Below are 26,432 nucleotides of genomic sequence, written 5' to 3'. Positions count from 1 at the left end.
TTCATTTAGAAACAGTATTGTTTTTTAATGATAACATTTCAGAAGATTTAAAATAAAGGTCGGTTTTAACCACTTTTCACAGACGCATACACACCTCCAACCCCAAACACACACACAGAGGCAGACAGATCTGTTTCATAGCAGACAAATTCTCTTTTAGGCCAGTTTTCTGTTGTGAGAGAGTTCTAGTTTTAGGTTTCGCTAGTTTACATTTCCTCTACACAAACAACTGCCTACAACATTTCTTTCTCTGTTTGACTCTAGGACAAAACTTCTGAGCTGTTTAATAAAGAAGGAACACCGGTTCTTAATTTTACAGCTTCAGAGAACAGGACTGCAGCTACCGACGTATCAGTCAAAGCGATTAAAGAAGATCCTTTACTTAAGGGTATGTGCCCCTGAAATTACCTCGCTCTAAGCCTCTCAGGGAGCTGGGAGGAGAGGGAGGGAAGCGAGGGATTACTCTTTCCAGGATCCCTGGAGAAATGAGAATAGGTTGGCGAGGGGAAATGTCCTTTTTATTTGTCCTCCCCCCCCCTCTCTTCCTCCCTCCCTCTCTCCCTTTCTCCCCTCACCCTCCCCGAATGCTTGTGTGTGTGTCTGTCTGAAACAGATCTGTCTGTGGAAAATGGGCCTGGAACTCCCTCCTGTGTTGGGATTAGGTCTTGGGGGACCTGGGGTGGAGTTAGACTGCTTGCTTATTTTCATATTCATTAGAAATGGGAGGTTGCACAAGAAGTCCTGCTGAGCTTCAAGATATAAGAGCAACTTCGGGTTCCCCTTTCAAGACAAGACAAATCAAAGGCTCAGAGGCAAAACAGCTCTCTAAGCGCTGAACGCCTCTTCCTCCCTCCCTCCTTCCTTCCCTCCCATCCACTCAGTCTCCTTCCCTTGCTCACAGTCCAGCCTCTGTCTAGGGAAGAGGCTCTCAAGCAGCCTTAGATGATTATGGATTTTCTGAGCGAGAAGTTTGCCCTGAAGAGCCAGCCGAGCAAGAACAGTGACTTTTATATGGGCGCAGGAGGCAGTTTGGAGCACGTTATGGAAACTTTGGACAATGAGTCCTTTTATAGCAAAACGTCAGGCAGCAAATGCGTACAGGCCTTCAACCCTCTGCAAAGAGCTGAGCATCATGTGAGGCTGGAGAGGACATCGCCCTGCCAGGACACGAACGGTGAGTCGTCATCCCAGGGTTATTCCCCCTCCTGCAGATGTACGGGGGAGGGCAGGGACTCTCCCGCCCAGGGAGACCAAAGGCAGCTGTGCAGCCCTCGGATGTGGGCAGGCGAGGGCTGTCAGGTCGTAGTGAAATAACAATAACACTAACAATACTGCTGTTATAATAGAACTATCTCTACTAAAAAAAAAAAAAAAAAAAAAAAAAATCCGAGAGAAAACAACCGGCTGCTTTGAAGGGCTCTTTTCCTTTCAGTGAAGCTTTTCAGCTGCTGCCTTCCTCACCGGCCCCGGCCCGGGTCCCCCGGCTGGCCGAGAGCGGAGCTCCCTCCGGGCTCGCCGGCACAGCCCGTCCGTGGCCGGGGCAGCCGCCCGGGGGCGGACGGGCCGGCGGGTCCCGGAGGGGCTGCGGGACACGGCCGGGTTCCCGGAGGGTGCTGCAGGACACGGCCGGGTCCCGGCACCTTCCGGCACACCCTGGGCACCCTCGGCACCCCCTCTGGGCTCCCTCCAGCCCTCCCCGGCACTCCCGGCCCCGCTGCGAGCCGCGGCGCTTTCCCCCAGCAAAGTCCCGGGAAAAGCATCGCCGGCGTCGGAGGGAGCCGGGACACGGCCGGCTCTGCGGTGCCGGTCCGGGCAGGGAACGGGAGGCAGCCTGGTCATCTCTGCTGCCCGCAAATATCGTCCTGCGAAGGCAGCGGGGTTCTCTGCAGCGGTATCAATCGATACGGGACGGTGATTTTCCCGAAAACCCCGTCGGTCCCCGAAAACCCCGAACAATATCTTTAAACATTTTGTCAAATAATTAAAATTTTCTAGCTTATAAGCAAGGAGAATGAGGAATATTTTATTTTTAAAACATTTCAAATCTTCTTCGTTATTTTCTTCATATTATAGCGATTTTCATCCAACATGATGAAAAGCTATAGAAAAAAATTTAAAAACTAGTTTCCTAGAAAAATCGGAAAACATGGTTAAGATCAGCTGCAGTAAGACTAACAATATGATACGCTTTTTGACTTCATGTAGTCATTGAAGTGTATATATTTTTTTTTGAGAAAGTTCTTTTATTTGTACGAAAAAAATCCTGAGACATTGATAGATTTCTTCAAGTGTAATTTAAAAAACAAAAACCTATAGGAAATTGATTCATACATTCAAGTTTTTCTTAATTAGCTAATGTATTGTGTGCCTCGAGGGCTTTGGGGCATTTCCTATCTATGTATGTGTTGATGGTAAGTATCTGAAAATTGTGTTTCATTGCCATCAGCTCGAATTGAAAGAAAAGAAATTACTGAGGACGTGAGGCAATCTCAAAGCAAGCTTATTATGTTACACAGCATCGTTGTAAGTTTTAATTTCTACAGAGTTTGAATCTTTTTTTCCACCTTTTTCTTAGAAAAAAAATTTTTTTTGAATTCTTTAACTTATCTCATTACTTTTCCAGTGATGTGTGGTAAGTAAAAATATTGAAAAGTAGGAAATGTTTTCATTTCTTATTAAGAAGCTACTGTGGAATGTTTCTGATTTCTACCACTCAAGTTTTACCTAAAGACAAATAGTTCCTGTGATCCTTTTACAAATTATATGAAACTATCTCTTTTAACGAGTTAACATTTTGCAGAAATGCCCTGTATTTTGTAACCATAACAGACCTCATTGGAAACAATTCCACTTCACAAATGCAAAACAAAGCGTATGGAATTTATTGAATTTGAAAAGCGAATTTAATTTTTGGTTTCATTTGCTTCTTGATTTGTCAGTTTACAGCTATTAAGTTTACTTCACTGTTAGTTTGTATTTTCATAGAAATAGAGTTTTTTTACATTTGCTTCCAAGTTTAAAGTCAAATTTGTCAATAGCTTTGTGTCTCTATTATGAAAATCTGTTTTGGGCTAAGATTCCTTATCTGTACAACTCTAGCTGAGGCTGATTTCATGCATTGTTAACTACTTTAGCAGCAGTAGTGGTAGGGTGAAAATATCCAAGTCTCTTGCACCAGTCTCCTTACTCTGTAAGTTTCCAGATGATATTTTCAGATATCATTCTCGGTTAAAATTTAATGTGACTTAGCACTTTTATTCTATCTGTAGTTAATATTACAAATTCCTCTTCAACGATCTCATAAAGAAATAACACTGCCACGGTGGAATCTGCTTCCTTGTGAAACTGTTTTATATGAACTCCTGAATCTAAACACCTCTCCTTCCGCCTTGATCCTTTATTAACCAGCTGTTAACCCACCTTGCATGCAGTGAACTACGGGATTACTAAAGTGGAAGGACAGCCTCTTCACACAGAGCTGAGCAGGCCCATGGACAATTGCAACAATCTCAGGATGTCTCCAGTGAAAGGGCTGCAGGAGAAGGGGGACCTGGATGAACTTGGTGATAAGTGTGACAGCAATGTCTCCAGCAGTAAGAAGAGGAGACACAGAACAACTTTCACCAGTTTGCAGCTGGAGGAACTGGAGAAAGTATTCCAGAAAACTCACTACCCCGATGTCTATGTGAGAGAACAGCTAGCTCTGAGAACAGAGCTCACTGAGGCCAGAGTCCAGGTAGGACCAGATTTCAGCCTTCCTATGACAAATTGGGCATTGTAGGAATGAGTAAATTACACTCTTGGGGATTGTACTAAACCCCATAAAGCTAAAGTAAACAGCTCGTTTTGCCTCATTTCTTTATGGACATGAGCTGTTAGGCTGTAGTGCTAAAATAACTTGTTATTTTTTTAAATAGCTTGTGTTGCAGTTCTGAATGCTTGTTTAAAGGACGAGAAAACAACATCAATAGTAAAACTGTCTTGATCTCTTGTAGAATTCCAGGCAGTGAAAACATAAGTTGTTATGCGTAAAGATCCCACTAAACACTTGTTGCATGTAGTTCAGACTGATGACAATGCAGAACTCACATGCAGAGGATTCTCTGTGTGTCATGGCATGAAAATTACAGTCTGAAAAGTAACCAAATTCCTTGTTTCTATCCAAAGACTGTGCAGTGAAACTGTGCATACATAAATGTGTATAAGTATCTATATATCTATATACTTTACATAGATATATGTGTGTGTGTGTGTTTTGTGCCTGTATAAAACAAGGACATAATCATTTCTTCTTTTCTGTATGGAATGATCTTAGAAATCACAAAATTAGAGGGTACAATTTCTGGTTTTTAAATTTCCATAACTTATTAATAATGTTACTCTAGTTTTTGTAACAAAACATACTGGTCATCACTTAGGACATTATTTGAATATTGTAACTGCGTACTAATGTGATTCATTCAGTATGTGCTCATAGAGCAATCTCAATAATATTTATGACTTTTGATGTGCAATGGTGAGAAAAGACGCTAAATATCCAGGAAATACAGCCTTTCCCTTGTTTAGAGGTCTTCTGTTAGAAAACGGTGTGAGCCACATTTTGCAAGTTTATCTTAATTTTAGATATCTTTTCTGTTCTGGTAATAATCATTATTTCAATTTAGAGAACACCATTTCTGTTGATTCTTACAGACTGGGATTAATTTTTTTAATTTAGTGACTTGAATATGATAACAACTTCACAACTTGTAATTAAACGCATACTCACACATGCACTGTCTTTTTGTGCACAAAAGTGCACATGCATACAAAGTGAAATGAAATCAGAAACACTTTCAGAAAAAGTCAGCTAATTAATTTTATAAAGAAGTGTTCTTTTCATGTCTATTCAAGCAGGCATCACATTTGCTGTTGTCATCAGAAAATAGAGTCCAAAACTGTGTGTTCAGTTACATCGCTGTGATATCAGCAATGCCGATGGAATTTGGTTCAGTGGCTTTTAACTCTTTAGGCTCTGCACAATCCCTTTCCTGAATTTGGTACAGCTTTCCAAGTATCACTTCTATTCACTGGGATTTAGTCTTAAAAAAAAAAAAGAAGGTAGCATAATGTTAAAACACTATTCTGACAAGTGTATAATTCTGGAATACGGAGAACTACTTCAAGAACAAATTAATAGTGAGAATAAGGAGGGGAAAATTGAACTAAAGTGTGTCATCTGACTTTTTAATCACATTTTTTTCCTAAGATTTAGAGGCTTCACATGGTAAGAGTATTAAAAAGAAGACAGTAAATGAAAAATGTATGTCTATATGAGACTCTCATCGTGTATTTATTTCTATTTTATTTAAACATGTTCTTACCTTTCTTAAAAGATAACTGATCTTTACATTCTCATATTCTAAATATGGAAGGACATGTTGATCATTTCTGTCCAGAGTAGCAAGAGTATTCCATCACAAGATTAAGCAATTTGCAAAGCCTTACGTCATTAAAGGCAAGCATCTGGCAATTCAAGGATAACAAGCAGCAGATTTCTACATTGCTTTGTGGAGGCAAATGGTTACTCTATCTCTGCCAAGAGTAAGTTTCTAGTAAAGTGGTGTAAACAGAAACATTTTGGGGGATTGTCAAAAGAAAAAAAAAAAGTGCTTTTTCTCATTTACTTCTATGAATTCAAGCAAATTGTTTGATTTAGTGTAGCAGAGTGATCAGCTGGATACCTTACCCACAGTTCCCTTCACCACCATTTCATCAACATCCAGTTTAATATTTGTCCTGCACACATGCAGAGAGAGCCAACCTGAACCTAATTTATCTAAGTTGTTCTCTTTCCTGCTGCATGTCAGTCCAGTAATTGGTACCCATTTTAAGAAGATTGTCAAGGTCTTTATTCAAGGAAAGAACTTCATGACTAAATTTCCTTATCGCGTCCTTGATGCCTCTGTGGAGACAGGAGATTTTTTTGCCTTCCCTTTTCTTTTTGCTGAAGCTCAGGCATCATACATAGCACATATTTACCACCAAGGCTCCTAAAAATATATACTCAGGAGGTATATGCATGAGCTTTGCTTTGATTGCTGAATCTTTTAAAAGACTTGCATTTGCCACAAGTTCTTAGGAATTGAAATGAGCAAAATTATGCCCTGGTTGCTTAAGAGCAGTATCAAATGTCAGTTGAGTTCCCCAAAGATCAATGCAAGAATGGAATCATAAACCAAACAGTGTTGTTTTAAATATCCCACAATATGGAATCAGAAAATGTCCTTCAAATCACAGGAAGTATCTATAAATAAAGCACCATTCATGTATGTATATATCAAAATTAATTAATGGTAAGTTTAGCTGGATGACTAACCAATGCCATTGTTTCCTTTTAAATAATAATGATTCAGTTAAAAGTGTGACTTCTTAAAAAAGTCTCAGTGAGCTTGCTTACCCAGAACAACGACTAGTTGGATATTATTCTTATACAGTGTTACTTTTCTTAGCAATCCCCTTTATTCATCAGGAGAGCCTAACCAGTCCAAAATAAACTGTCTGAAAGACAAGAATAAATTATTAAGACTATGAGACAATGACAGTTATCAGTAACAGAAAGAAATTGTCATATAATGGGTTTTTGATATAGTACTTGACAGAACAAATATTACAGAACAGGCCAAGGAGTATAAACAAATTTAAGCATAAAATCTAAATTATTCCATAGTTGAAAGTGCAATTCTTTTGTCTTCCATTATAAGTAACAGATATCACCTAACACAAAAGTGGAAAAAAATTCACAATAGTTCAAAAACTGTCTGTGACATAGTGACTATTATTTTCCTGGCCTTTTAGCCTTCCTTATAGGAACTTTTCCTGCTGTGCAGACTACTGCCCTTGTGCCAATTTTTCCTGCCTTTTTATTACTGCACTTGATAAAGGTCATGGACACCTCTAGGAGGCAGATTATGGATAGTTATAGCAAATCAGTGGGCATGGGAATTTAAGGGAATGTTTCTTTACTTGCTACAGACTGATCTTTCTCAGATTGTCTTTGCTTTTGTTTGTTTGCTTTGTTTGTTGGTTTGTTTCGAGGAATATAAATGAAACAATATGTATATTTAAAATAGCCAGCCATAAGTTAAGCAGGTGTGACATTTACAAGACTGAAACAGTGAAAAATTAATTTCCAGGTGGAGAACTTATCTTTTTTAGATAAACAGAAATTTTCAAAGCCGCTGTCCAAAATCTCTTATTTTCCTAAAACTCTTTGCACCGTATATAATTTAGTTTACCCTGATGACTCTTTCCTTGTATACTCTAGGTTTGGTTCCAGAATCGAAGAGCAAAATGGAGAAAAAGAGAACGCTATGGTCAGATCCAGCAAGCCAAGAGCCACTTTGCTGCCACCTATGACATATCTGTTCTTCCAAGGACTGACAGCTACCCTCAGGTATGGTAAAGACCAAGCAGTACTTTGGTTCTACATTTGGCAGCTGTCCTAACTACTCTGGTTTTGTATACTTTGCTAAGATGAAGTATAAACTATCTGGTCTCTAGACAGCTTCCTTTTGATGTGTCAAACATGGAACATGGCCTTATAGACCTCAACAGCCCATTAAATAGAACAAGTGTCCTACTAGCGTGAAATTGTAATATAGTCATACAGAATCAGAACTGAATATATATCGCTGGGAGAGAGAGGCAGAGGGACAGGACAAATCTCTCATACCATTGGAGTTGGTTGAATTTGGGGTTTTTTTTGTCTTTCGCAGTTCCCTGTTAATAAATAATAAGGTATACTGCATAATGAAGTAATAATCTTCTGCCTCAGTTCTCCACTCCTTTGATTTACTCTTTGCCTCACTCTGCTTTTGTCTGTCTCCTTGCTTGTTTTAGTACATTGAATATCTTTATTTTAGAGCCATTTTTTTCATGTCTCTGGCTACACATTGCTTTTACCACATAATTAATTAAAAAAAAGCGCCATGCAAAGCAAAAAACTCTTGCATGGCTCCCTTCCACTACTGGTGTTTTGGTGCTGTTCAGCTTCATTGGACAGTGGGGTCTCTGCCAACCTTAAAAAAAAAAAAAAACTCATATTCTATGTGAGCTTGCTTTGGTCATGCTCTAAATTGGCTGAATGAGGAGTTCCTCAGGGTTGGGGAAGAGTGGCAGGAAATTGACTCAGCAGAGAAGGGCCTGTGAGGGGTGGTTGTCAGCAGCTGAACGTGAGCCAGCTGTGCCCAGGTGGCCAAAAAGGCCAATGGCATCCTGGCCTGGATCAGCAATAGTGTGGGCAGCAGGAGAGGGCAGGGATTGTGTCCCTGCACTTGGCACTGGTGAGGTTTCACTTCAAATCCTGTGTCCTGTTCTGGGCCCCTCACTATGAGAATGACATTGAGGGGCTGGAGAATGTTCAAAGAAGAGCAATGGAGCTGGGGAGGGGTCTGGAGCACAAATCCTGAGGAGCAGCTGAGGGAGTTGGGCTTTTTTTGCCTGGAGAAAAGGAGTTGCAGGGGAGACCTTATCGCTCTCTACAACTGCATGAAATGAGATTGTAGCAAGACGGGCCTTGGTCTCTTCTCCCAGAGAACAAGTGGCAGGTTAAGAGGAAATAAGCTGAGCTGGGGGAGGTTTAGGTCAGACATCAGGAAGAATTTTTTCACTGAAATGGTGGTAAGCATTGGAGTGGTGGAGTCACCATCCCTGGAAGTATTCAAGAATTGGCTGGAAATGACAATTAATGCTATGCTATTAGTTGGCATGGCAGTGTTTGCTGAAGTGTTGGTCCTGATGATCTTGGAGGTCTTTTCCAACCTTAGTGATTCTATCATTCTATGAATGTGATTAGCTATGAACCAGGGGTCTTTGGCTCATGTGTCATCTACTCATTTTAATGTGCTTTACCTCTGAGGAGGTTACATATTGCTAGGCTTGGTGCCTGGGCCAGAGCTGCCCTGTGCTCCAGCAGCTCAGAACATGGACACAACCATTTCAGCTGTTGTGGCACTTGTAAGTCATCTGGTTTTGTTTTAACATGTAGCAGGGCAATAACCCAAATTACATTAGCAACCACTGCATGACTCTGTGTTTAGGTAAGTGGACAGAATCTTCGGTAGCCCCGGGTAGACTCACAAAGCCGCAGATTTGCATTCACTCACAGATCTCATTTAAGGTGGTCAACTCTCCTTTCAAGGTCTTTCTGACTTACCTATAGCATCACAGCAAGTGATACAATGAACAGTGCTGAAGCTTTGGGATTTCTAGACTAAAATTGTGTCTGCCAGCTTATTTTGTATTTTTAGTAGGATTCCATCTACATTTAAAATGATTGTCCTAAAATTAATGCTTTTCAACAATCCCACATTTTTAAACTATATGATATGATCTATAAAATTCTAACCCAATAAAAGATCTATTCTGTACTTTCAGATTGTTAAAAAGATTAATTCTCTGCATTTCTGTTTATATTTTTTGTCAAAAAAATCTGCTAGGCAGATGACACAACTAAGCTTAAGCCTGACAAATATTTCCATTACTAATTAATAAAATCTTAAAAACAGAATATTGAAATGCAAATGCTTGTTCCATCATCTTAAATCAATCTAGTGTGTAGAAATACAAAACGTGAATATTCACAAGCACAAATGCCACATGCTCACCTACATGCACAGACTAACAGAGTGCAGGTAAATAGAGAGGCACAAATGTGTCATTGGTCTGGTCACCTGCATGAGAATGCTGCCTGGTGCTGTTCTGCTGTTCTTGCTGTTCAAGAAGAAGGAACTGAAGGAAGGTGTGAGTGCACTTCGGCTGTTTCAGCTGAAGGCTTGCATGCGTAGCTTGGCTTCGTGTTAAAAACAAGGTAGTCCTCTACTCAGAGAAAAATTTGGCTACTTTTCTGTATATGAGTAGGTATCCAGGCAATTACCACAGAGCATTTAATAAAAATTCGTAGTCTTGCTAACCTCGTGGTAGTTCTTCATAGTTTTCACATTCTGAAATCCTGTTCTTCAGTAAAACCACATCTCTATGATATATAAAACATTTCCAGCGAGAGTGACTGAGACAATGAAAATCTGTTTTAAAAACATGACTACTGACATCACTGCATTCAAATCTTTTGAACTAGATGTCCATTATTAAGTGCTTCACTTCTGGAAAATAAATATACAGCTCCTGACTTGCAATAAATTCATCAATCTATCTCACAACTCAGGCAGAAAAGGTATATAAAATGGTTTCATTTTAATGCTATAAATTGATTTCCCCCAAAAAATCCTTTATTTCATTGTAGTTAATGTAAGAGAAGAAAACAAATATCCTTTTTCCCTTTACTTTTGTTCCCATATCACCACCACCACAGGCACTCTTGTGAAAATGAAATAAGCAAATATTAGACAAGCTTTGCCATACCTTCAAATAAATAAATTTTAAATGTGCTTTTAAATAAGTATTTTTTTCTTGTGGATTGTGGAACACAGATCACTAGAGTTTTTTTAAGAAACAACATGGAGAAAAACAGACTCCCTGTTGCTGGAAGAAAATATAGGTTGAATGTTGAAAAAGGATGAAATCAAGCTGAGAAATTTACAGCTTTATGGCAGAAAGAGCAGGAACAAATATGAATTTCTGGTGTGCATTATAAGGATTTGCAGCCCGTGGATTTTTCTGGTTTGAGTCCAGCCATGGATATGTTGAGAAAACACATCTCAGTTGCATTCCAGCAGAAGCGTCAGTTTCTTGCAGTCAACAGAGGGTGTTGTGGAGACTTCTGCTTAGTCTCTTCACCAATTATCTTCATCAAATAGAAATTAAGAACATCATGCTGCTATGCATTGTGTGACTTCATAAACCTGAAACGTTTCTCTTGTGAGAAAATGAATCTTTCAACTCATTTCAGACAGAAGGTTGGCTCTGAATAAGAAAAGGGTTGAGGTTGGAAGTGACCTCTGAAGGTGATCTGGTCCAACACTTTTGTCTATAATCCAGCCTAATTTTGCTATTAAATCCATGTCTTTATCTTCACAATAATTACAATTTAGGTTTTTTTTGGTAGATCATAATTCTTTACTTTGCTCTTTCAGTCTAATTTTAATTATTTTTACAGTATATTGACTTTAGATTTTTTATTTGTTTGGTTGGTTTTTTTAGTTGCTTGTCTGAGAAATTGAATATCTCCTGAATTGAACCTGCCGAGAAATTGAATATCTCCTTAACTGGCCAAATTCTGCATGCATATATCTTCCATTAATTATACTATCAAAACTTGGGTTACAGAGAAGGGCCGTTTGTACAACATTCTAGAAAAATCATCTGTTATTTAGATTTTTTTTCAAAGCTCTAACAACATTATGCTGAAAATCAGATTTTTCTAGGAAAATTGTATGGACAGTGATTTTCTTTAATTTTAGCAAAAGTTTTCTGTTTCCTTACTTTCAGTGTTTGAACTTCAATGTTTTCTTGCAGATACAACACATTGTGTTCTAAGTCATCTTAAGTGACTCAGGAAAACACATATCCTAGACATTTTTAGCTTTACTAGCAATATCCTATTGCTATGAAAGTGAAGATGGAACATCTTAAAAGCAGTGGGGAAATGAATGCAGATTCCCTTCATGGGGAAGTTTACTTCATTTCACAGGAGTGAATGTTAGTAAACAAGCCTTACTTAATTTTGTCCCTTCAATACAGCATAGAGTGTTATTAAATATGTCTCAGGGTATCTGAGGCACTGTTGAAGTGTTGATGAACAGGATTTAAAAGAAGGATCCATCCTTCATTTTAGGCAGCCATGGTCAGATAAGTATTAGACATTTGTGTTTAGGAAACTTAACCAAAGGGATTTCTATGCCAGACATGGGTTCCCTTTACAGCTGTCAAAAACTCTGATCAATTAAAATTTCTATTCCTAAAATGTAAGGTGTAAAATAGGTAAGATGATCTGCCAACATTTTTTTTATTTTGATACCTGGTTCAGCTGCAGTCATTTGTACTTATCTACACAGATGTATAAATATGTTGGAAGAGGAACAATAAAAAAGCCTCTTTAGCTTTGTTCTTCTCTTACCTTATTGGTCTTCATTTGACTCCCTCTGCCACCCTATGTTAGTGGGAAGGCTCCTGTTACAAAGGTATTTGATCTCATCAGATTCGATGACTACCTATGAGAACTAACAAGAAAACCTGAAGCAAAATTTCATTTTACCCCTCCTCCTCTATTTACACACACAAGAGCCTATTCTATTATCACAGCTATCCCTGTGTGAATCAAATTGGAAAAGATGTTATCTTTATAAGTGCATCAGCATGTAAATAAACATTACATTGAGGCATTGAAAAGCAGTTAAAAAAGGTGAACATTTTCTCCCATCTAGGCTCCTTCCTTTCTTTGCATTTTTCCTCCTTACTTGTTCTTTGAATCATGTTAATTTGTTGCAATTTTTCGTCTAAGTCCATTTAAAAGGATTAATTTTGTCACACCACTCTACTTTCCCTCTTAATACCACATGTAAAATGTTTGAGTATTTTTTAAATTTTCTTGAAAATGCAGGCAAGACTTGGATAGGATAGAATTTAATTTTTTGTTTCAGTTGAAAAAGTCCAATCTAGTGCAGGTGGGAATCCTAAGACAATAAAAGCTTTTCAGAAGTATGGGAACAGGAATGATATAGAAGGTCTAAAAAGAAACTGTTGAAATCTCATAAATAGAAGGAAGAAGCTGAAATTTGCACTCCATCCACCATAATGATAAATCAAATAAATATGTTGAACAGCATGGCATCACATGATGTGTTGGCAGTCAAAGAGTGTAGAAGTGGTATCACCATACATGTGTTAAGTACTAAGTCCTTGGATCATCATTATCGTTTGCTCTAGCCTTGGTACATATGGCTAATCCTCATTAGCAATAATCAAAGTTACATGTTCCAATTAAATGTTCATATGGAATGTATTAGACGCCACATGTTATATGACTTAAAATTTCTTTTAACTGTAGCAGACACATAAATGACAGTTAATCACAATAGTTCATTAAGGCTATGGGTACACTGATTGAGCATGAGTAGATGTGGCAGACATCTCTGAGCTGGCTTCAAAGAGTTTTTATCACTCACTCATGCCGTCTGGCTGCAGCAGCGTGGGGCTGGGGCTGGGGCTGAGCCGCCACCTGCATGGTGTGTGTCTCACTGCGTGTGTGCTCACTGCTGTGGCTGATCTTCCAACAAGAGGGGAGTGACACTTCCAATTTTTCTGGGTGGTGTCTGTTCCACACGAAGTAGCTTATGCACTGCACTTTTATTTTTTCTGGGTAATAAACCACCACTGTATGTGGTCCTTTTCATGGTCTCAAACATTCAGTTTGTTGCTCTGTGGGTTTTTGTTTTTGGTGAAACATGTACTTCTTTAAGTGTGAGCGACTTTACTGGGGCTTAATTATATGGCAAATTCTTCTTTGTTTTTCCTTAAAATACACAAAAATTTTACAATATTTCGCAAAATGTGAAATATTGTATTTAACTGTATCATAGAGTTGAAATATAATTAATCCATATTATAAGTGGCCTCAAGATTGCAGTAGGGAGAATTTACAGTTTACAAAACATCCCACACAGGAATGACAGCTTGATGACTTTTCAAATCCTACATTATTTTGAAGCTTAGCAAACTTAAGTGTGGAATCTAATGATCAGAGTTTTATTTTGTTCACCATGTGTAAGCCAAATGTGGACTGAAGGGGTCTATCACATATTTTAAATCTGTACTGTTAAGCCTCTCATTATCATGTGCTAATCAGCATTTTATTTATATCTGCAAATTATGTGCTGCATCTCTCTCATACATGAGCCCAGTAAAGTTCACATGTGCACTTGCCCATCAGCTCCTACAAAATAGGCACAAATTAAACACTGAGAAGTGCTCTGTCTAGATATAAATGTAAAAATACAATGAGAGTGGTGAAGCACTGGGGCAAATTGCCCATAGAAATTAATGAATCCCTGCAGCTGGAGTGATTCAAAACATGGCTGGATGGGGTTTGAGTAACCTTATCTAAATTCAAGAGTAGCTGCAAGCAAGGGTTTAGAAAAATAATCCTAGAGGCTCTTTTTCGGTTTAAATTATTCTGAGAATCTACAAGTTTAGGAAGTACAGGCAAATTTCTACCTGTATTTTGGGTGTTGTAAAGAGGCACCCAGAAAAAAAAAGTGGAAATTTACAGACCAAATTAATTGTGGTGATGGACTAGGAATGACCAACAGATACAAGCTGCTAACTAGTAGTTTTGAGTAGTTTAAGAGCTATTGCATTTAATCTCCTGAAAGTAGCTTCTTGTGGTAGCACAGATTTGATATTTTTTGGTAGTGCAAGGACAGTAGTGACCAAAATTTAGCAAATCAGTCTGACATTCACATGTTTTCTATAATTACATAAATTCTTAACTCTTCCTTTAGTGCAACTCTTGTTTTCCTCAGAGGATATGTGTAGTTTCTAATTACTAGAGTAATTATAATAACATTCAGCATGTATAACATTTATTATGTAATATAATAATAAAATCTCTTGATATCTAGAGATCTTAAAAGAAATTAGAATTTTGTTTCCAATGTGAAGCACTAAAAGGTGTGCACTCAAACAGAGACAGTCTCTAGTCTGGATAGGCAGGCAACTGAAATAACATGAGTCAAGAATTTGGTGATAGGAGAACCAAATCTCCCATTTGGTTCTCCCAAAGGCTAGGGCAGTGATAGCAAAACTCCCAGAAAAAATTGATATTTGAGTTTATGTGGTTTCTCCAGGGGCTGCATAAAAAGACTGAAGCTCAGGGAGCTTGAAAGTTTAGCAGAAAAGAAGCAATGACACCAAGCAGGATGACCAATTACCTCAGCTCTTTTTCCTCTGCAGTATCTAACAGAAGGTCATGTGCCTAGGAAATTATATCATAACCATGTTAATAACCATAACTCTGCAGTTATGTTCATGTCACAGCTATGAAATCCTATTTCTTTTTCGATCAGGAAGGGTGTGTGTGCATGTGTATGTGTGTATAAAACATACAGTAGGTAAATATATTGAAGGGCTCTGGTAATTTCACGGTAACCACAAGAGCAAAGCTCAAGTTGTTTGTGATGTTAACAGAAACCAGAGATGTGCTGTATGTATGGCCTCATTCACAGTCTCTGAATTGCCTTTTATATAGTTCATGGATCACACAAGATTTTAAGAGGAAAAATATTTTCTTTAAATTCATGTACATAATGTTGCTTTTCCTTCTAACATACCAGAAGAAGGTCTGATCATTTTGACTTATTGTGAAACATTACTGTATTTATTTTTAATACAGGAATACCTTCTGTGCCTAAATTTCACTACAAGATATTTATGTTGTAAATCCTTGTAAAGAAATGAACATTTAATACCAAATATGAAGTCACTCAATCAACTAAAATGAACAGAAAATTGATATAACTGAAAACATTGTTTTGGAAGGCATAACTGCCTCATGAGAGAAGATGTAAAGCTCCCCTAGAATCTTGTGGCATTCCTGAAGTTAAGTTTAATAATTTGAATTCCTTTCTCTAAGGAAGAAATCTAGTGCGCTCCTTTAAAAGTTTTAGAAATTGATAGCTTGTTCACATATTTCTTGAAAAAGACATTGGCACATTTTAGGATTTGCAGCTGAATTCGGTTCTCATTTACACCTGTGCAACCTCACTGAACCTAAATTGAAAGAGATTTGCCTGGAATAAAAATATCAGGGAAATTGGTGGTACTAAACTTAGTTTACTGCACACCAAATTACTCAAAGTATGGAAAGAAAGAGTAATTTTGTGATTCCTCCAGACCACATTGGTTATTGGGCACTTTCTAACTGAGCCTCTGAACCTTTTGAAGATTTCCCATCATGACTCTATTAAAGGCAAACTTGTTCATGTTTGTATTTAAACTTTTTTTAAAATTCCTCCCCTAATTATATCTGTGCTGCCTGGGTAGCATTTGGCATAGCATTTCTTAGAAAGAAATTTCAGTAAGTCAGATAAATAAGACTTTGTTACATGTAAGTTAGCTTTGGAGATTATGAGCTCCTTCAGAAATAGCTCATGTATTAGACACTGCATAGGTTAACTAGTTTCTCCCTGGGGAAATTTGTCTGATTATAAGTCAAAACTGGCTCAGGTAGGTTAATGAAGGAGTAATAAGGCAGCTGGGAATCATGTCAAACTGTAGAGCGTCTCCCATGGGCTGACGTTTGAGTCTTCTGAAAAGTGATTATGAGAGGTGGTAACTGGAAAGTTCTGAAACTTCTTTTAGATTTCCTCATTTAGACGTCAGGAAGCCCACAAGAAGGAAAATTCTTCCATATCCTTCCTCAGTGACCTTACTTCCTCCGTTGCCTCCCAGCAGATCACCTAAAATATGCAGGAGCAGAAGCCTGATGTGTGCCCAGCTGTGTGGGTGTGTGTGGAAAGGCACATCCGTGAGTGCGTGTGGAACTATAACTGCATGCATGCACGTCTCTGTAAACAAACTGAGCAGACCCAGAGTTTGGGGAGATGAGTTGCTACCATGATTTTTCCCCAGGCTTTCAGAGGAAACCAAAATGGAGCATTTACTGGATTATGTTTTTTGCTGCTGGAATTCCCAAGGGGTCCAGATTAGTTTGTCAGCTCCTGATGACCTTGCTAATACAACAGTTTAAAATGTTAACTTTTAAAATAAGACAATTTTGTCCTTCCATTAGATCTCAGCTAGAGGAGTTCAGCGAACCATAATTTATCGCTTTAACTTGTTGGTGGTTTGGTATGTGCTGTTGCAAAGTGATAGGACAACGGGAGAAAACACAACTCATCAGCCTTAGAAACATGTTTTCATTCTGTGTGTGCATATGTGTGTGTCTGTCATAATTCATTACTTCCTCTGACCTCTACTTCAACAGAAAAAATCACTCAGCTAGAGAGATAACCTTTATATCTTAAAGTCAAAATTCCTTTGTCTGTGGATTTGGAATGTGAATGTAGAGTTAAGTTTTTAGTGGGAATTCACTTTTCAGTGCTAACTGAAGAGTAATTGAGTTACTCCAACATATTACAAAGAACAAAGACACGTGGGCTCAATCGCAGTGCATCAGGGCAAGGATACACTGAACAGACAACAGATTTTTAGAGTGAAGACAAATTTAGCAAAGGAAAACAAATAGGAAAGGATATAGTTACTGGCTGACAAGATCTGTATTATGAATGGGGGCAAAAAATGTCTTGCCTGATGTTATTTGTACATTTAAAAATCAGCATTCAGGAGAGATATATAGGTAAAAGTGGAGAAGACATACAAAGCTGTAAATTGTATAATGGCGTGTGTAAATGGGGAATGACCGAGGAAGATTGAGTATGTCAGAAATTATACCATATGCAAGTAGTACTCCTAGAGAGAGAGAGTAGAGTTTGGAGAAAAAAGAAGGGCAGTTGCTGAGTGTGAAGCTCGATCAAATCAAAGTGACTAGAGCAGGAATGAAAGACCCTGCAGTCTGAGATAGCAATAAGAGCTGACTCGTGTTAGGTCTTAAAAATCCTTCTGCCTGTTCATCTAGTAACAAACAAGTGAAAAATACCTATCCATAAATAGCATCTATGCATAGATGGTAGAAGGCCTGAGACTCAGAATGGAGCTTTAAGCAACTGCCAAGTATAGAAAGGATTATACATCAAGGCTTGAATACATGGTTGCTCCAGATATTATTGGTAACCACAAAGTTTGTGTCCTACTCTGTCATGCAATGTTTTCCAGGGATGCACAATGCAGCTTGTTAAGGCTGAATTCTGAAACAGATATGCCCTTAAAGTATATTTTCACACAAAAAGTCATGAAAAGAAATTTTATATCAAATCTATCTTTGAAACAAATTTATGAAAAAGTCTTGAATGCATTATCAGTAATTTCTGTGTTTTAGGGTTTCATTTGTTTTAAAGTAATTACGCAAGGCTTCTCATTATTAAATTTTTTGAATACTTGTTGGGCTTTATCACTTGAGAAATCTAAATTGGTTTGTTTTGTTCACCCTTTTTTGACCATTACAATGGGAATTCTAATGAGGAGAAGCATTTATGTTGAAAATATCTATGATCTTGTACACTCTTTTGACACGTTTTTTCTGATGTCAGTTGTGTGTTTCCATTAATTTTATTGACTGGCTGGGCTGATGGCATCCTGAGGTTCAACACTAGACATATATATGAAGACACAGGACAAATGGATGACAAAATAAGGAACATGACTCAGCCCTTGCTCTTAAGTGAGCAATCTCATATTTTGTCTGATGTGATCTCTTCACACTATTTTCTGACATGATTGCAGAGTACTTGTTAAATACTTGTTACTTGTTTCAGAGGGGAACTAATTATATGTGAAGTAAAGCAAACCAAGCATTGCAGAAAACAAAAGATGAGCTATCTGAGTTTAATTGTGTTCATTTTATATGTTCCAGATTCAGAACAATCTGTGGGCAGGGAATGCGGCCAGTGGTTCTGTGGTTACCTCCTGCATGCTGCCACGAGATACGTCCTCCTGTATGACACCTTACTCCCATTCACCCCGGACAGATTCTGGCTACACAGGCTTTTCAAACCACCAGAATCAATTTAGCCACATGCCCCTCAATAATTTTTTCACTGACTCATTGCTTTCTGGGGCAACCAATGGACATGCTTTTGAAACCAAGCCAGAGTTTGAAAGGAGGTCCTCCAGTATTGCAGTTCTACGGATGAAAGCCAAAGAGCATGCTGCCAATATTTCTTGGGCCATGTAATATAGCAGTATCCTCTCTCAATTTTTTTTTTTAAAGCAAACTAAAACCATTTTTATTTCCCATATTTAAAGGGAACAACAATAAGCTGCTGTGTGTGGAATGCTAGAAATCACAATATACACGATGTCTGCTTTAAGAAATGCAATATAATATTTAACAATAAACCAAGAATAAACCAAATAGATTTACCATGCATCAAGCTCAACAAGCCCTCTTTGTTTTGCTTTTTATATATGTTTTGTTGTACCAGTTGATGAAATATGATTATAGAACATGAAAAAAAAATAAAACTACTAAGCAAATGTGTCTACTCCATGGTTTTTAGCAGTCCTGTATAAAAAATTCATGCTTTACAAATGAATACTTCATAAAGGAACAACTTAGTAAAGGAAAGTAAATTTATTATATTGAACCCATGATGTAAATCTCTAAGCACACCATGCAAAGAGGGAAATATATGACCGCTCATGTTGTAGGTAGAATTTGTAGACTGAGTTCTCTCAGCACTGTGTTGCTGCTCTAAGCCAGCTCTGCTCTTTTGCTAAATGCATGTTGAGCTTGTTGCATTTATATCAATGAACAACTAATGTAAAAAGAATATAAGGTACTACTTTATCTTATGGACCTGAGTGTATTTCTATTAAAGATAATGAGATATTTTTTGGTCACATATAAGGCTAAAAGTAGGATCACAGTGCTTAATAGAGTTTTAAAAGATGTGCACAGATTATGTGTCAACTAGTAAATGTAAATTAAATCTTAAAGGTTATAGATAGGGTGTCATGAAGCTTGGGTGACTAATAGACAGCATGGAATAGTACTCCTACACTTTTAACAGAATTCAGTTTAGGGAAAAACCCCAAACAACACAACACTGGGGTCTTCCAGTACAGTTCATTTTACTGGGTTTTGCTACTCTGTGGTCAAATTGCAAAAAAGTCCAACAAGGCTCATCAGTTTCAGTTTGTATATGATCCTAAGATGATGTTAGACTAATGTAATTTTAATTTTAATTACATTTTGTTGAAACTTTGCTTATATGCTTTCCAGAGTGTAAGGCTAATTTGCTACTCTTAAAGTATATGAGAAAAATCTTTTTGACTGCAATGGCAGCAGGACTTGGCTCTCAGCTCCCAGCCTATCACAAAGGAATTAAAATGTCAGCAGACTTTCTGACATTTCTGGTGGAAAAAAAATAGCGGAGAAGAAAAATACTTTACATCTGGAGAATTGATATCTGCTTTGATTTACTTCTCCTCCCTTTCCCCTGTCACATTCCAAGCTCCTTCAGATGAGTGAAATGTCAGCCTCTTTGAAAGCAACAGTCAGTCTCTCAGGTTCATAAAGGCAAAGTAAATTAATTGAAATAAAGAAGGACTTGCATGGCTGTGATTAGAACAGGATACAACTCTCGGGGCACCCCCTGCTCATTCTTGCTTTTCTCTCTGGCCATTAGTTAGGAACAGAGGGTGCATGGGGGAAGATGGGAAGATCAGGAAGCAGATTTCACCACAGCAACTGCAGAACTACCAGAACTCACAAAAACAAACACACAGGAATCCCCAGATTTTCTCTGCTCCCACTCATGGGGGCTAAACTTGAAGCAAAAATAGGAGATGGACTCATTCTGTAGTCTTTCAAGAATAAACAAACTTGACTTTGAAACCATTAGGATCAACTAAAAATGGGATTTTTACAGCAGAGTCTTACACAGCTGAAAGGAAGCTTGTCCTATTTTCCACTAGTAATAAACTCAGATTTTAACACATACATATAAACTCAGATTTTAACATGTCTAATTTGTGGTTTCCTGATTCGATTCTCCTTCTAAAAATTAGCTTCTACTTTGGCCTGAGGAGGTGGAAAAGAGTATTCTGGCTAGAAGTTATCTTTTCCATTTTTTATGGTCTGTTTAGAGAGCAGTAAACTAGACTTACGTTTAAAAAAAAAAAAAAGATTTTATTGGTACAGGTAGAGGTATTCATTTTCTATAGACACTTTTGCAACATGCAGAAGGATGAAAGTGCTGGAAATGCAATGGAGTTTTAGCAAACTGTTTTCAGTTTGGTTTTTTTTTTTTTTTTTTTTTTTTTTTTTTTTTTTTTTTTGTTAAATTTTATTCAGTTTCCACAAAATTTCTTTTAAGGTATAATATTTAGAACATGCCAAAGTGATTTCCAGAACTTTTTGTTAGGGTTTCATTCGTGGACAAAGAAGGAAAAGCTGGCAATCTCTGATTCATTTTTGTTGTTGCCTCTTTCAAGTTACTTATTTATTTTCAAAGCAGAATTTGCTATTGTTTTCTTCTGAAATCCCCCAAAATAATTTGTACAAGTTTTTTTTTAATGTCAGGAATAAAACGCAACAATTCCTAGGAATTTATTGCAATTCAGATTTATTACAGAATTAATATCCATTTTCAAAATATTACAACAATTTTCGGTGCTTGTTGCTTCCAAAATCAAAGGAGAAAATAAAAGACCATGTCATCTTTCTGCTGATTTTAATTAAGTGGGAGGGATGCAATTCTAATTAATTCTTCACCCTCAAATCTAGCAATGGAAATTTTTTTGTTCCTTGTTGCTAGCATAACTTTATACATTAAATAAATAGGTATTCAACCCCTCATTAAACCTGAGGTGTGATAAGTTGCAGGCCTGCATTAAGCTTGTCATGCTCTTGCATCAGCCTCGTCTCGAAGAATGAATGATAGCCTGTTGGTTGCAGCGTTTCATTTAGCTAATGAAAAAGTATCTTCGTGTTAGATGTCAAGTACTACAACAGGGTCACATTCTGCCAGTTTTATTTAGTAGCGCTTTACTCTGTGAGTAGTGGCATTGATGGGAGTGAGGCTACTCACATAGGCCAAATTGTGAATCACTTGTAAATGTTTATTCACAATGGCCCCATTCATGCAAAAAAAAAAGCCTCTCAGCACAACATGAGTAATCGGTTCATAATCAGGCCCAGCTTAAGGTACTATTCAGCTCTACTAAGGATGGCAGGATCTGGCCCATGCTGGCTAAAGGCCAGACTCAGATTTTTAAACAAGATGAGTAGCTCCTTATGCCACAAATAGTGCAAAGAGACCCGACAGGACTATTTGTAGTGTTCTCTTTTTCTAAGAAAATTCTAGGAAAGAGACATTTCAATATACGTAAATAATTTAAATTTCTATGAAAGGGATATGATTTTATTTTCTACTGGATTATACTCCCACATTTGACAGGATTTGTGTTCTTGTGCTTTGATTTTATCACTTAATGATTTCTTGAGCAACGAATCTTTTCACTGCTTCTTGAACATGTGGAAAATGCACTAAAAACAAAAGGAGGTGATTTACATAGCCTTCCTGCCAGGCATGTTAAGTAATGTTTGAGATATGTGATCATCATGCTATGCTGAGAAGTAAATTTATAGAACTTTTGGGAAAAGAGTCCCTATCCTGTTAAAAGAGAAAGTGAAATATTGTTCTAATTATTGATGCTCTGTGTTTTCTCCTGTGATTGATTCATCAACATTTTGAAAATCTTAAGCCAGTGTTTTAAAAAATTTCTGAACAAATGTAAATTTACTTATTAAATGTAAATTTATTTATATTGTGATTTTTTCAGACTTGTAAGTGATTGGCAACACTGCATTTAGCAGCTAAAGATAGCCTTCTTATGACCAAGACGGTCAGAAAAGTTTGACAAAAATTCAGCCTACAGTTTAAGAGTGTTACATACCACCGGAACATATCAATGAAAGCATCTTCTGTTGCTGAGAATAAGCTTGAATGAGATATATTTCTCATTTCACTTCTTTACTGTCATAATATTTTGTACAAAAAGTGTTGAAAAAATCCAGTTCAATATGTTAAAGGCATTTTTTTTTGACTTTGAACTTTATCGTAAGGCCCTGAAGTATAAAATTCAACAACTATAACCTAAATTGTGCATTTAATGAGATAGTTTAGCATAATAGAAGTAAAATTTTTTTTGCAAACAATAAAATATTACAGGCTTTTTTTCCAAAATTACAAAGGTTGTTTCGTTGATAAATTTCTACATATCTGTGCTATTTCAAAATCAGAGTTAAGTCAGGCTGATCCGAGTTAGAATCCATTGAAACCAGTTATTTTTCTTAGTCTCAAAATATTTTTGGGGGGAGCTCTTTCTCTAAGAAGCATTTCTTCCCTGTAGTGGTTTAAACCCAGCCAGCAGCCAAGCCCCACACAGCTGCTCACTCACTCCCACACCAGAGAGACTGGGGAGAGAACCAGAAGGGTGAAAGCTGGAAAACTCGTGGGTTCAGATAAAGACAGTTTAATAGGGAAAGCAAATGCCATGCACACAAGCAAAGAAAAACAAGGAAATAATTCACTTTTTTCCGTGAGCAGCCAGGTGTTCAGCCCTCTCCAGGAGAGCAGGGCCCCATCACAGTAACAGTGACTTCAAAAGACAAAGGCCATCACTCCAAATGTCCCCCCATCTTGCCCCCACCTTAGATACTGCCCATGAAGCCACATTGTAGGGCACATCCCTTTGGTCTGTTGGGGCTACCAGGCTCCCCAACCTCCATGCCAAGGTAGCAGTAGGAAAAGCAGAAAAGGCTTTGGCTCCATGTAAGCCCTGCTCAGTAGTAACAAACCCATCTCTATGTTATCAACTCTGTCCAGCACAAATCCAAAACACAGAGCCACAGCAGCCACCTTGAGGAAAGTTAACTCTACCCCAGCCAAAACCCAACACATTCCCACAGCACTTTCCTATCTAAATAACAATTCCTCACTCATTCCCAGAATGCATGCATCTTATTCACCTGCAGTGATCTTTTTAGATTTGGCTAGCATTAGCATGATGAAGTAGTGTGCAGTGAACGGGAGTATGATGGCTGGGAACAGAATAATCTTCTGAGAAGAGCGTCAGAGAACAATGCTGGAGTAAGGGGAAAACCTAAACCCAGTGAAAACCTCCCTTTCCTCTTTGCCTAAACCACTCCTCCTGAATCTCACCAGGACCTGGCAACATAAGGCTCATTCTACTGCCACCTTTCCAGTATGGGTTTAAGGAGGAATATTAAGAATCAAGAGTAAGTCTTGAACATGTAGGGTTGGTAGGTGTATGACTGGCATTGGCAATAAATACATACTGTGAAATCAAGAGTAGTTTTATGAAGAAACATCTCTAATCGTGAATTTCAAGATTTTTTTTCTCTTCATTTTTGAAGCAACAGGAGGACAGAACATTAAAACAAAAGCATAGTGATGGTTCAAACAGTGAGTCCACAAAACTCCTAAAGCACCACACGCTCACAAAGACTGGTATGGCTGTGGCATGCAAATAAAGGAATATATCAGAACACTACCACATAAAATAGATTTGAAATATTGGCTTGTTCCTGCCAGTTGTATTTGATCTGTTTAAATAACAGCATAAAAATTACATAATTCCTCATCAAATCTTTTCAAACAGTCCAAAAAAGACATATAATATAAAGAAAAAAAGACAAAACCAAGTAGGAAAATCTTCAAAATCTATTATTGCCTCAAAGGGGTTTGTGAGCCTTTATACTTGTGAGGTTTCACATTCAACAGCTCAACTTCAGCTTGACTCATACTGCCCAACTTCATAACAGTGATTATTCCCACAGGAATAACTAGTGCACTAGACTAATAAATACATCAATGTATAGGAAATAATACTGGTTAAAGTAATTGATGTTAGCATGGAAAACATTATTTCAAAATTGTAGGTTATGGGATCAGGTCAAAAATAATTTCTGGCAGGCTTATAGAGTGGAACTTGATGGTTCACAAGATGATGTTACAGGAGTGCTTTTCTATGCTCTAGTTTTAACTACAGCAACCCTCCATAATCTAATAGCTGTCTGCTTCATCTCTCAGAAGCTGGGTTCTGCACTCTCTAATTATGAAAATAATTATGAGAATTGAAATAGGCTTTATCCTCCTGCCTCATACTATTGTGAGAAAATCCATTTATATGTAGTGACTGGAATTTACTTTAGTCTCACTATCATTACAGTTAGACAAAGTCTTTGTAATTTGGTAATTACAAAAAAAATAATTTTTATACTATTACTCTTCTGTGACTGAGCACTTTATTGTTATGGAGAGGAATGACTGAGTTGTGTATAATCTTTTTTCATTAAAACCCAAAACCTTAATTTGCTTGGTTTTGGTTGAACAGAGTGTGATTATAATTAACAAACTGCTTTTAGGTGGGATAAAGTCCCAGTTAACACTTTCATAATATTTTTGTCCATCAAAGAAGAAAAGGATATCATTAAAATGAAGCCTTGTCAAACAGCATGTTCAAAGACAGACAGAAGTAGCTGAATCTTTGTAAGCCTCTATTTTCTCAGGTGTGTTTACTGAAATGATTTTGGTTTAATCATTAAAATGGAAAACAGCTGAGATCTTTAATGGACAATAAGAATATAAAACATGTTAATTGTATTTTTCTTTCAAAGTGATATTGAAGAAACAACTGTTCTTCTAGTGTAATAAAAATTATTTTCCTCATTACTTGTTATAAACATTTTAGTATATAATGAAATACATATTTATATATGGAAAAACATGTATGATATTACTTAAATACATAGGGTAAATAAAATACTAAATGATTTTGGAGGTCTGTTAGAAAAATGTCTGGGATAGAGATCAGTTACTGAGTATTATTTAGCAAATGCTTAAGTAGTATATACAATGAGCAAAGAGGAAAATACACTCATTGGAGGGCAGTTTACTGAATATTTAGAGCCAGAAAAATCAGTGTTGGCAAGGAGGAATGAAATTTTCTTTACTCAAAAATCCCCTTATGATCAAATCCTAATTGAAGTTAACAGGAATCTTGCCAGTGATCTCACTTGGGAGTAGGATGTGATCCCTAATAAACACTTAATAAATTTACTATGATAAATTGAATTGTCCTGGAACAACATTACTCAGTTCATATGACTTTTTTTTTATAAGGTAGTCCATTCATCTATTTTTAAAATACAGAAATTATTAAATCAGTGGTTTACATCCAATTTACCACAATGGTTTCCATATTTGTGTCTGATTTTTTTTGCAGAATTAGAGAGACCAGGATAGACTGAGCAATGCTTTTTTTTTTTTAGGGAGTTGTGTATTAAGGAGACTGTTTTAGTGTGAAAACAGTTCTATGCATATGCTAAATCATTAGTGCAGAGGCATTAATACTTGTATAAACACATTTGACTAATTCTCTTCTGGAATTTGGGCAAATAATGTAACTGAGATAAACAGAGCTGCTTACATGTCCACATTTATCTACACTTTCTATTTATACTGTTAAATGCTTAAAACAACACTGGCCCATAAATTTGCCTTTTTGTTCTCATTCTTTTGGCAGTGTTTCCTACATGCTGCACTTTTAGAGTGCAGTTTGGTCTCATCTCAAATAAATAAGAGCCATGGAAGGAAAAAACTGCAGCTACAAAGTAGTTCTAACCCATTAAATGCAGATGGCCCACAGGGGGTTTAATCATAAGAGAGAGAGCACACATCATGCTGAAATATAGAGCTGTTTTCTATCACTTGTTACCATTTGAATGTCTGTCCCAGGAAAGTGAATTCAATATATCTTCCTGGCCATCAGTTGCCCTCTGAATACTC

General features: G+C 37.3%; 1 protein-coding gene across 1 annotated transcript; it reads left to right on the top strand.

Annotated features, from left to right (window-relative positions):
* The first annotated feature begins 496 nt into the window (after nt 1-496).
* ALX1 (ALX homeobox 1) lies at nt 497-19,017 on the top strand. Its single transcript, XM_005480657.4, has 4 exons — nt 497-1,174; nt 3,432-3,736; nt 7,307-7,435; nt 18,467-19,017. The coding sequence occupies exons 1-4, from the start codon at nt 943-945 to the stop codon at nt 18,785-18,787; spliced, it is 987 nt and encodes a 328-aa protein (XP_005480714.1). The 5' UTR covers nt 497-942; the 3' UTR covers nt 18,788-19,017.
* Nucleotides 19,018-26,432: the final 7,415 nt, after the last annotated feature.

Source organism: Zonotrichia albicollis, chromosome 4, assembly GCF_047830755.1.
Source record: "Zonotrichia albicollis isolate bZonAlb1 chromosome 4, bZonAlb1.hap1, whole genome shotgun sequence".
Classification (NCBI taxonomy): Eukaryota; Metazoa; Chordata; class Aves; order Passeriformes; family Passerellidae; genus Zonotrichia; species Zonotrichia albicollis.
The sequence above is the reverse complement of the archived record's forward strand: the minus strand, read 5'-3'. Positions and strand labels throughout refer to the sequence as shown.